Source organism: Sceloporus undulatus, chromosome 2 (genome assembly GCF_019175285.1).
Source record: "Sceloporus undulatus isolate JIND9_A2432 ecotype Alabama chromosome 2, SceUnd_v1.1, whole genome shotgun sequence".
NCBI classification, from domain to species: domain Eukaryota; kingdom Metazoa; phylum Chordata; class Lepidosauria; order Squamata; family Phrynosomatidae; genus Sceloporus; species Sceloporus undulatus.
In genome coordinates, this window is record NC_056523.1 from 67,955,306 (window position 1) to 67,966,999 (window position 11,694).

Below are 11,694 nucleotides of genomic sequence, written 5' to 3' on the forward strand. Positions count from 1 at the left end.
TGGAAAGACATAAATTACATCATTGACTCTGACAAAGAAAATGAGAGGATGATAAACCACAGCTTCATTTCATTTTTAAACTCCACTAATTTATTTCATATGAGTCATACCAGACCCATCTTTCATTAAGAGAGCAGGCTAATGTGGTTGTTGCTTTGGCATTCAATTTCTGTTAAAGAAAACGCTAAAAAGATGAAATGTAAAGGGTGGCATGCTTTACATTTAGAGATTTAATAGCAATAACCACAGTAAAATAATGATAAGAAAAAAGGACTGTTGTTCTTGGCAACATATCAAAGCTTCATACCTTAAGTTGCAAAATGACAACATTCTGTACAAGGAAGCGATATGCATTGTACCATGGCAGGAAGACATCCTTCAGTACATCTCTTACTCCTTCTTCCTTAAACCTCAAGTTTTCTGCTCTTACCACTGGAGAATTGATAAGATATAGCCTGCAGAAGTACACAGAAATAGAACAGTGTAATGAAAACTTGTTCTGCCTTTTAAGAATGTTCACCAGACCCCTTTAACATAACTGATGTAACTCCTTCACCTAAGAACAGAAAATATATAGACGCTCCAAAATTTTGTTCAGTATGAGAGAGATCCTTAGAAGTTGCTAAAACACAACCTCCACTCAATAAAATGTTAATTTTCTTCAGAAATATTTTTTAAATTTAAGTTATTTTATTATCAATGCAGAACAACGTTTTGTTTAAATGTGAAATTTTATGTTCTTAATACCATTAACACAACTGCAAACCATTTTTTCTCTCTCAACCCGCTGGTATGTAAAAAGGCTTTAACCTTTTTAGCAACAGCCCTGTCTATCTGGAGATTTCTATTTATTCTCCTCCTAAACTATATTCTCAAACTAACTTCAAACATCATCCTATTGAAATAATGATTTCATTTTACCTATGGCATGATGGCTTTTGGACAGAAAGCAAACTATATCTATATACTATGCATAATGAAAGAAAACCAACCCTATCCATGTTTACATGAAAGAAGGCCATACAGCATTCATTGGGGCTTACTCCTAAGAAAGTATACATAGCCTAAAGTAAGGAATTTGGTTAAAACTTGATTACAATGAAGAAATAAAATTGTAGTCATTGGTATACGAGAAAAAATAAAACGATCTGTTGGCTGTTTATGTATCTTACACAAACAATACTGAAGGCAATCAGTTGTTCATCATTCACAACAAAAATAGAATATAAATTTAAAGCTTCCTCTAAGAAATGTGGATGAAATCTATTTTAGTGAGATAAAAGGGGAGCCTAAGAATCTGTCAGTTTAATATCCATCCCCGAATCAAATGCTGAATGTATATTCTAATGCAGTGGTTCTCAACCTTACTAATGCCGCAACCCTTTAATATAGTTCCTCATGTTGTGGTGACCCCCCAACCATAAAGTTATTTTTGTCTCGGTTCCTAAGACCATCAGAAATATGTGTTTTCTGATGGTCTTAAGACACCCCTGTGAAAAGGTCATTCGATTCCAAAGGGGTTGTGACCCACGGATTGAAAACCACTGTTCTAATGCCTAACTGATAGGGATTAAAAGCTATTTCACAGTGTCAATATGCCAAATATCATACAAATGCTCCATTAAAAACAGCATCACAGGGCCATTAAATTCCCTACTGCAAGAGACATTGCAGATGAATGTGGTTTTTTTAACTGAACAAGAGTCAGGTATTCCTCTCATGTACCTGAGGCCCTAGAAGAATAATCAGAACAATTTCATTGGGAAAGCTCATTAGCAATAATTCATTTAACCTATCGACTCTGATATACTTGGATCCCAGAGTACTTTCTAGCATCTGGTATTATGCAAAAATGTCCTGAATATCACTTGGCTGAAAAAGTGTGTCATAACAAAAGTGAACAGAAACCATACCAAGGTAGTGTTTTTTCATTCAATTTTACAATTTTACTCTTAATGTGAATGCTACAATTAGAATAGTTAAAAACTTTTTAGCTAAGGACCCAATGCTATGGTATTAAGAACATAAAATTTCACATTGTACGGTTTTTAATCTGTGTTGTTAATTCTTGGTTTTAATATTGATATTGTATTGTTTTTATTTATCGTTTGTTGATCTCAAGGAAAGGCGGGCTATAAATAAACGATTTATTATTATTAATTTATATTAAGAGCAATTCTAGTGGTTGAAGACGTTGCTGTGTGCCTTCAAGTTACTTCTGATATACAGTATGGTGAAACTGAGATGAACCTATCACTGGGTTTTCTTGGCAAGGTTTGATCTTGTCTTCCTTTAAGGCTGAGAGAGTGTGACTTGCCCAAGCTCATCTAGTGGGTTTCTATGGCCAAGTGGGGATTTGGTCTTCAGAGTCATAGTGCTGGAACAGACTTCTCCAAAAGGGTGGCCTGGAGCCATCCCTGAGAAAGCAAGATTGGGGCCATGGCAACCACATGCCACAGCTCCAATCTGCCTTTTTGCTGACCCAAAAAGAAGCGGCAAATTGCCGCTCCTTTTTGTGCTGGCAAAAAGCCAGCTTTTCCTGACCCACCATGGCTTTACACAGCTCCTGCAGTGTGTGGCGTGTAAATGTTGTGCTCCAGGAGAGCCCAGAGGCTGGCTCATGTCTGGGCAGCTGGGCAACTTCTGGGCATCTTGGGGGCATGGGTATCTAACCAGGGTATCTAACCAACACACTCCCAAGCTGCTGCGAAGTCAGCTTTTAGAGCCAGTCTGTTTCACCCCTTAATCCAACACACAAAACACTACACCACACTGGCTCTCACAGCTGTTTTACAAATTGTGATTCAGAACACCAGCAAGAAATTCCCTCAATACATGCTGCCCCTACTCCCATCTAGAGCTCTCTGCTTTTCTTAAGCAGCTTACGTTTACAGCTGTTCAAATGTACTGCATTTACCAATAAGCAAAGGAGGATATTTTTGCAGTACTTAATTAAAATTTGCATAAGGAGAAAAAAATCTTTTCCACAGAAGCTAAATTAGCTTGGTACAGAAAAGCAAAAACCCACAAGAAAGTCAGAAGTAGCTTATTCTATAAACAGAACACATCAAATGCTTGACATCAAGTACTTCAGATAAGTTCAGACAATTAAACTGGAGCTCTCTCCTTACATGAACCTAATATTTTGTATTGTCTGTGTGTCAGTGAGCATATCTATAAATAAGGCATTAGTGTGCATGTATCAGGCAGGCAGCAGGCAAAGATAGGTTTTATCTTAATTGGAAAAAGAAAAACAATAATGAATACACATGAGAATTTGAGATTTTCATTTCAGTTAAAACAATGTTTTGAAATCTGTGACAGTCTATTCCGCAAGCCCCATATTTAAAATGCAGCATTTTAAAAGGAAAACAGTACAGCTATCATATTTTTGAAGTCATTGGAATATTAAAAAACTATATCTTTGGTTCATATAGAAAAGAAATATATGATAATAACTGGTAATAACCCACTTAGCTCTTCTACTCCATTTGCTTTGAACAGGTATAGACACTCTCCCATTTCATCTAGGAATATTAAATACTTTAAAAGAAGATAGCCATTACATCTCTACGTCAACATCCTTTCAAGGTTGTCTGATTAAAATATCTAATGGACTTTATGATGAAAAGTATTTATAGGACACTTTTATGATAGTCCCAAATCAACTGCTTTTGGCATGACTCGCAAATCAATCAGTCTATATTTCAGTAAATACATGCCTAGCTCCCAAACTTTCTGAATATTTTCACATGTCCACTGATAAGCTTGCCTCAAAATACCTTGTTAGGGTCATCTAAATCTTTTTCAGTAGCCCAGCTTGTATAAAGTGGCCACCTCACCACTGGGGAGAAGTACAATTACAATGGACCATGGCAGTAACTTGCCCATCTGTAGTTTTGCATCATGGTGGCTACCAATAAAAATTCCAATAAGCATATGCCTGATAAACTAATAATCTGGGATTGAGTTGTGTGTTTAAGTAGCACTAGGCAAGCTTTGGGGCTCTAAGAACTGAATAATTCTGCACCCCAAGGATCAACCCTCCATCTTAAAAGTGTGTGAGTGTGTGTGTGTGTGTGTGTGTGTAAAAAGGGTAGGAGGGTCATTTTAGAGAAATACTGTGGAGTCTTGTCCTTCCTTCCTATCAGTGGAGCATGTTGGGAGGTGCCCAGGACACAGAAGTCGATTTAGGGGACATATGTAGCCCTTGAGTCACTGGATAATAGTAGTAGTAGTAGATGAAGAAGTTTCATGACCAACTTCAAAACATTCCATGTTAACTCCACAAGTCCATCAAGACGCCTCACTATTTCTCAGTTCTCATTTTTGCATGCCATAGTATTATTTGTTTTAGACATGTGCAATAATTCTTTCTTAATGTGCCTCTTCCTCTTCAGTCAGGGTCTCAAAAGTTCAGGAAAGAAAAAGAAAGAAAAAGCACACATGTACAGCCATTACAGGAAGAGCACATGGGCAAACCAAAGCAACTTGCAAATCACCACACTTTGGCTAAAGTGATCCCCAAACTGTGCCCTTTAAGAGATTTTGGACTTCAGCTCCCAGAATCCTATCGGCCAACATGGCTGAGTTTGGGTACCACTACCCTAAAGAGAAGACATGAAAATGTTTACAGAATATTTTAAAAAAAATACCAATAGGTTCTCACCTCAATGCATCAGCTCCATAAGAGTTTACAATATTTGTTGGATCTGGGTAATTCTTCTTACGTTTGCTCATCTTTTGCCCATCACTAGAAGAAAATAAAAACAAGGACTGACAAAACATGCTTTGGTGGCAGAGTTCTTAGTTAATCCAGTCATTTTTGGGAATTCAGCCCACCATTTTTTTGAGAGAATGTACTATTCCTTGAAATGCAACAGACTTTAACAATAAATGAATTACAGAATACAGATGGGGGAAAACATTGTTTTTGTGGCTTAACAGATCAATCATTATGATTTACTATAGCTCTATATTTTATTCTACTCACAACTGGAAATATTTTTAAAATTAAAATAGACTCTTCTAAGTAAAATAATGGTGGTTCAAATAGTTGGATATTCAGTTACAAATGAATATTTAGTTACAAGTGAAACATTCAGCACCTCAGAATCAGAAATGCCTCACAGAGCGTATTAATATTATCATCATACTTGCCTGGCAAGAACTAGGCCATTTACAATTACATTCTTGAAAGGAGGCTTCCCAAAAAGAGCTGAGGACAACACGAGCAAAGTATAAAACCTGAAAAACAAAGTAAAAACAGCAACTTCTAGGCTTGTTGATTCCATGTTTAGCTTTCACATTCCAAATGAACTGTGCAGAAGCTTTCCTGTATATTTAAAACCAGAAATATGGGGTCGTTGAGAATAATTATGGTATTCACTACACAAGGTAATATTCTTATTATTCAGAATGCTGTGGAAAAACTTGAACTTATATTAATAACTTCAGTTATTAGCTTCTAGTATTAGCAAGTCATTTTTTTTTTTTGACAAAGTGTTGCACTCTGGTTAAAAGCATAAAACATGCCATGGATATGCAGTAATAAGGTCTAAGTATTTCTGGATTCTCCTTCGGATCTACTCCTGCTGTGAAGTCAATTAGTATTATAAAAGAAAACTGACTACATCAAAGGAACATTACCAGTTATGATTAATTACTATGTATAAATGTGAACATTCAACAGTAAAGAAAGATGAGGGTGGATCATTTCATCTGAAATGCAGTACTGGAGGGTCTACAGACACCACTGACAGGCAAAAGATAATTAAATGGGTCCAAGAGCAAAGTAAGCTGGAACTCTCACTAGTAGCCAAAATGACTAAATTAAGGCTATTATACTTTGGACACATCATGAGATGACAAGACTCATTAGAAAAGATGTTCAGTAAAGTGGAAGGCAGCAGGAAGAAAAGGAGGACCACATTATAGGTGGATTGAGTGAAAGACATGACTGAGCAAAACACACAAAAAGGAATTTGTGTGTGCACACATGCATCTTCAAGTTGCTTGTCTTGTGGCGACCCAATGAATTTTATAGGGTCTTCTTAGGCAAGGACTACTCTAAGGTGGTTTTGCCATTTGCGTCCTCTGAAATAGAGTCTACAGTGCCTCATATTCATTAGTGGTCTTAGCCCAAGTACTAACCAGGGTTGATCCTCTTTAACTTCCAAGATCAGACAGGATCTGGTGCTTTTAGGGTATTGTTTGATCGATTGATTTTTATCCCACCTTTCTCCCCGAAAGGGACCCAAGGCGGCTCACAAATTAAAATTCTAGAAACATATTACAATCAAACAATTAAAATATCATGTAAAATAATATAAAATTACAGTGGTACCCCGGGATACGAATTGATCGCGTTACGAAATTTCCGGGGTACGAAAAAGTTAGCTTGGAAAAAAACTGTTCCGGGTAACGAAAGATTTTTCGGGTTACGAAATTTTTTTTGGTGTGTTTCGGCGCTTTTTGGCACGAAATTTAAAAGCCGCGGCTTTCCAGCGCTAGCGGAAAGCCTTTTTTCGGGTTGCGAAATCTTTCGGGTTACGAACGGCGCCGCGGAACGAATTAAATTCGTAACCCGGGGTACCACTGTATTTAGACATGTGCAGGAGAGTTTACAATGTCATATATAATTGTACAACATACCTTTAAATATAATCAAGTTGTTCAACCGAAAATCTAACAAGTGAAAGGTATTGACTACATTCACATGCAACAACAAGCCAAAACAAGGATGAGGAAGCAGGCTAGAGATTGCTAGCCCACTAGTCATACTACAAGCACAAGTGGTTCAATCACAAACTTTTTCTATGATTTGCTTATTATTTTGTTAATGCCTAGTATTCCAGTTTGTCTTTTGCCCCACAAACCAGAGAAATGAGCCCATGGATTGCTTTTGGTTGCAGGGAAACAGAAGCTAAAGAGTTCACACATCCGAATTAAACCACAAATGAAATCTGCACAATGGCTCACATCATACTTGCAAATATTTTGCATGATGTAATGCTTTCACTACTTCAGATCAAGATACATGCAGGGCCTGCAAGGTAACGACGGTAACATACCCGGAAGGTAACTTGCCCAGGAATCATATGCAAGCTACTCTCATCTGTTTTGAGGACTATAACTTGTTTCCTCTTCTTAAGGGGAAGGTGGAACGTAGATACCATTTATTGATCTTTGTTTTAGCCACATACTGAACATGCAATTGATAGCATAATATAAGCACTGGCATGCCCTGTCCTGTATCTTGAACCAGGAAACTGCTCCTAAACAAGTTATTTCCTTGTATCCATTTCACAACCAAGTATTTTGTCAAGTATGGATTAACTTAACACTCAGTTTTGTTTGAATCTTGCACCAGACAAGCACAGCTAACTGCATTTTGCTATGGACTTCCTATTCCAAAGCAAATCTGGACCCAATTACTTATCTATTAGATCAACTATATGGAAGTAAAATTAATTTACACAAAATCTGAAGTAACTAACACTTTTTTTAATTCACAAATTTAGGTCTGTGAAACTTATTAGCTGAGTGTTTATTATAAGTAATATAAATGTTAAAGGAATAATATTTAAACCACTGTTTTAAGATCATTCAGGATGCTAAATGCACACAACACTTGTCTAATCTTGCATATATTAAAAAAAAATTACCATCCCCTTGTTTGGTCAATGCCCTCAGCAATGAAGTCAGCAGGAAAAGCATCTTCAAATTCTTTCTTGTTTTCAAATGGATAATGGACTTGTGCATAAGGCATGCTTCCACTTTCAAACCAGCAGTCAAATACCTCTGGAACACGATGCAATACACCTTTGCCACAGCGTGAAGGGATGGTGATGTTATCAACACTAAGAAGAAAATACATGCCAGCAACAGCTTAGATACTGAATTTCCATTCCCAAGCAGAAAATTAGCCTTATAACCCATTTACAGGTAGAGTTGGCAATTTGGACATTCTATGTCCAGCAATTTTATTAAGCTTTCACAGATATTCCAATAATTATATTTCAATATAAAATTTGGATTTTTAAGGATTTTACTCATTTAGTATAAATTTTGTAGATGTCAGCTTTTATATTTACAAATAAACTCTTGAATTAAATAATGATTACTGAGGAGTACCCTAATATACCACAGACCACCAAAAAGACAAACAAATGGGTCCTATAGCAAACCAAGCCTGAAACTTTCGCTAGAAACTAAAACGTCTAAACTGAGGCTATCATATTTTGGATATCTTATGACATGACATGACTCACTGGAAAAGACAATAATGACTGGCACAATGGAAGACAGTAGGAAAAGAGGCTGACTGCATTACAGATGGATTGATTTGATAAAGAAAGTCACATCCCAGAATTTGTAAAACCTGAAGAGAGCTGTTAATGACTATAGCTCATGGTGTCGCATTCACATGGTTATATAAATCAAAGTCAATTTAACAGATATGGCACCAACACAGGAGACCTAAATTGGAGTGTTACAGGCTGGCTATATTTGAGGGTATCGTACAGCAGCTGATTAGTCTTCCCAAACTATCCTGCTGGATTGGACAAGCAGCATTTCCATATTCTATTTTTTTTTAACGTATATATTTTTACAAAGGATTCAGCATGGTTATGTGAGCACCATACTAATAAGCTCCAATTGATTTTAGCCACAGACACTAACCTTTCTCTGTGGAGATCTGTTATTTTCACTCCTGATAATTCTTGCAGTTCTGCTACAGATCCAATGCAGACCACCTGTTGGAGTTTATTACAAGTACACATCAGTTAATGAAGGATTAATGGGGATTACCAGAGGCAGAAATAACAAGAAAAATGTGGGAACAGCATCCTGAGCCACAAAGAAGATGAGTGCATTTCAAAACTTCTTTCCCTTAAAAACTAACAGTTTGAATGTGCAAAACAGGTTGTAGGGTTGAAACATTAACATGTCATTTATTTTTTTTCAAAACAAGAAGAGAACTTCCAAAGACTTCTGTCTGGTTTTGTCCCCCTGCTCCACTTTTTGGGAAGGTATGTACACATACACACACACACACACACACACACACACACACACACACACACACGTGTGCGTAAAAGACTGGTCAATACTGGCCATCTCTGTGCTGAAAGAACTGTTAAGCTGACTTGATTAAGATGTGAATCTGATCTACTGTTGAGGACTTGAGATACTCATTACAGTTGAGCCACTTAATGCTTTAGATGAAAGAAAAAAGACAAAAATCCATATCTGTTGGGGATTTGATTTAGTACAATGTGTAATATGGGGGGACCAAACTGTAATAGTTTCAAAAAACCCTCTTCCCTCCCCACCTGCACATTATCGTTTCCATTCCTAGTTATATGGCAATAGGTTTTTGAGGTTCCAAGCTGGGAACAAACTCTGGTCCTTAGGCTTTTAGCACTACATAACATAGCAGAGGAACCATTCAAGGTAAGAAAAGAGCATGTGTCTTAGTCTCAAAAAATAAAATGGTCCTGTTCCACACTACCTGGGAGTCTTGTTAACATACAAGAATGCACTGCAACATTTTGCTACAGTTTCACACTTGCAATGATTCTATAGTTCTAATACAATGGAAGGCACTACAATTCAGTTGTTATTCAGATGCAAACATTTAGTATAGCCCAAATAGCCTACAGGCACCAGATCCTCTGAATAGTCCTTGCCTAAGAAAACCTTATGCAATCAATAGGAGTTGCCATAAATCAGCAGGTGACTTGAAACTGCATACACACACATAACATTTTGTATGGCCTGTTCAGTTCTTTAAACTTTTGGCCTAATGAACTGCTTAGTTTTAGCAGTTTCTTCTCCAGTTTCTCAGTCATTTTTGTATTTGGTCAAAATCAGAAACACTTCCATTTTTTAGTAATAGCAGGGAAAATATGTATTATGCAGCTGTCAGTTAATGACATTCCATCTGCTAAAGCTGCAACAGAATCATACTGTTTATCTATATCATTTGCAGTATAGTACAGTCTATATGGGCCAGTGAGGTGCAGTGGTTTGAATGTTGGGCTGCGACTCTTAAGAACTAGAATTTGAATCCATGCTCAGCCATGGAAACCCACTGGGTGACCCTAGACAAGTCACACTCTCTCAGCATCAGAAGAACGAAGCTGCACACCTCCTCTGAACAAATCTTGCCAAGAAAACCCTGTAAAAGGTCCACCTTAGGGTCATCATCAGTTGGACATGTCTTGGAGGCACAATACAATGAACATTCTGTACATGAAATAAAAACAACAACAACTCTAATAAAACAATCTTCACACATTCTAATCTTGTTCTCAACGCACCTCTTCAAAGTCATCACTGACCCACAATGGAATAGGTGTTCCCCAGTATCGGTTCCGTGAAATAGCCCAGTCATGTGCATCTCTCAACCAGTTTCCAAAACGCTTCTCTTTCACAAAGTCAGGAACCCTAATTTTTAGAAACAGAATAAAAAATAATTAAAAATTAAGTGTATGTGCATGTGTATAAGAGAGAAAACACAATACCATATATAATCGACTATAAGTGGACTTCATGTGTAGGTCGAGGGCATTTCCAACAAGGCTGTTGTTTCTAAAAGAAACTCCCAGGACAGACTAAGCTGTTGTCTCTTGCCACTCTCCTGTGAAGGAGATGGCTCCTTTCCCCCTTCCTTTTGATAAGGAAAGTACAGTACTAAGTTGATCCAGGTTTTTGATGTCAATTCTTGACTAAAATTTTTAGACTTATACATGAGTATATGCAGTATATATTTCTCTCTACTTTACAATATAGTGGTCCCTTCACATTCACTGGGGTTAGGGTTTAAGGACCCCGTAAAGGTGGAAAAACCACAAATAAAAAAAAAACTACTATTCTTTTTACCTAAGAAAACACCTTTCCAGGAATCTCCAGGGCCTCCAGTACAACTCTATGGTCAATATCTGCCACAGGTTTATCACAGAATCATGCTGGAGGACATACAAATGCCTAGACAAGTTTTTCTCTAGGATCTTCTAGGTTCTCCAACACAACTCTATGGTCAACTTCTGGAAGAGTTGCACTAGAGGACCTAGAGATTCCTAGAGAGAACATATTAATCAAAACAGCAAATAATCAAATCCGCAAAAGTCAAAGCTGGAAATGTGGAGGGCCAACTATATAGCAATAGCAAGTACATTTCTATACCACTTATCAGTGAACTAGCATCCTTAAGCAGTTTACAATGTGTAAGCCAATTGCCACAAACAAGCTGGGTACTCCTTTTACCGACCTATGAAAGGATGAAATGCTGAGTGGACCTTGGAGCCTCCTTTAGGATCAAATTTACAGGATTGTGGCTGCAGTACCAGCATTTAACCACTGCGTCACCAGGGCTCTATAAACATCTTATACTAGTTGACCATTTTCTTGACAAGATGCCCTTCAAATGAGATGACTATAATGTACCCCACATGGGGCTGAGCTCTTTGAAAAGATTCAGAAGCTGAACTAGTGCAAAATGCAGTGGAACTTGGTAAGTCACTTGTGTAAATTCTATTTTAGTTGAGACTAACAACAAGACGAAGGTCTAACTTTAAAGAGAAACCATGGGCCTGTTACAGACAGCCAAAATAAAGCTGCTTCGAGTCACAGTGGAGGTATGGTGTTTCAATGATGCATGCATCCTAAGAGTCCAGAAGTCACACC

The 11,694-nt window shown here is 37.4% G+C and overlaps 1 protein-coding gene across 1 annotated transcript in view; it reads right to left on the reverse strand.

The window, feature by feature from the left end:
* IARS1 (isoleucyl-tRNA synthetase 1) overlaps window positions 1–11,694 on the reverse strand; it is a 125,897-nt gene that overhangs the window by 56,706 nt on the left and 57,497 nt on the right. The window contains 6 exon segments of the mRNA XM_042449814.1: window positions 308–455; window positions 4,670–4,753; window positions 5,161–5,247; window positions 7,668–7,862; window positions 8,686–8,759; window positions 10,329–10,455. Coding sequence (XP_042305748.1) covers window positions 308–455; window positions 4,670–4,753; window positions 5,161–5,247; window positions 7,668–7,862; window positions 8,686–8,759; window positions 10,329–10,455 — 715 coding nt within the window.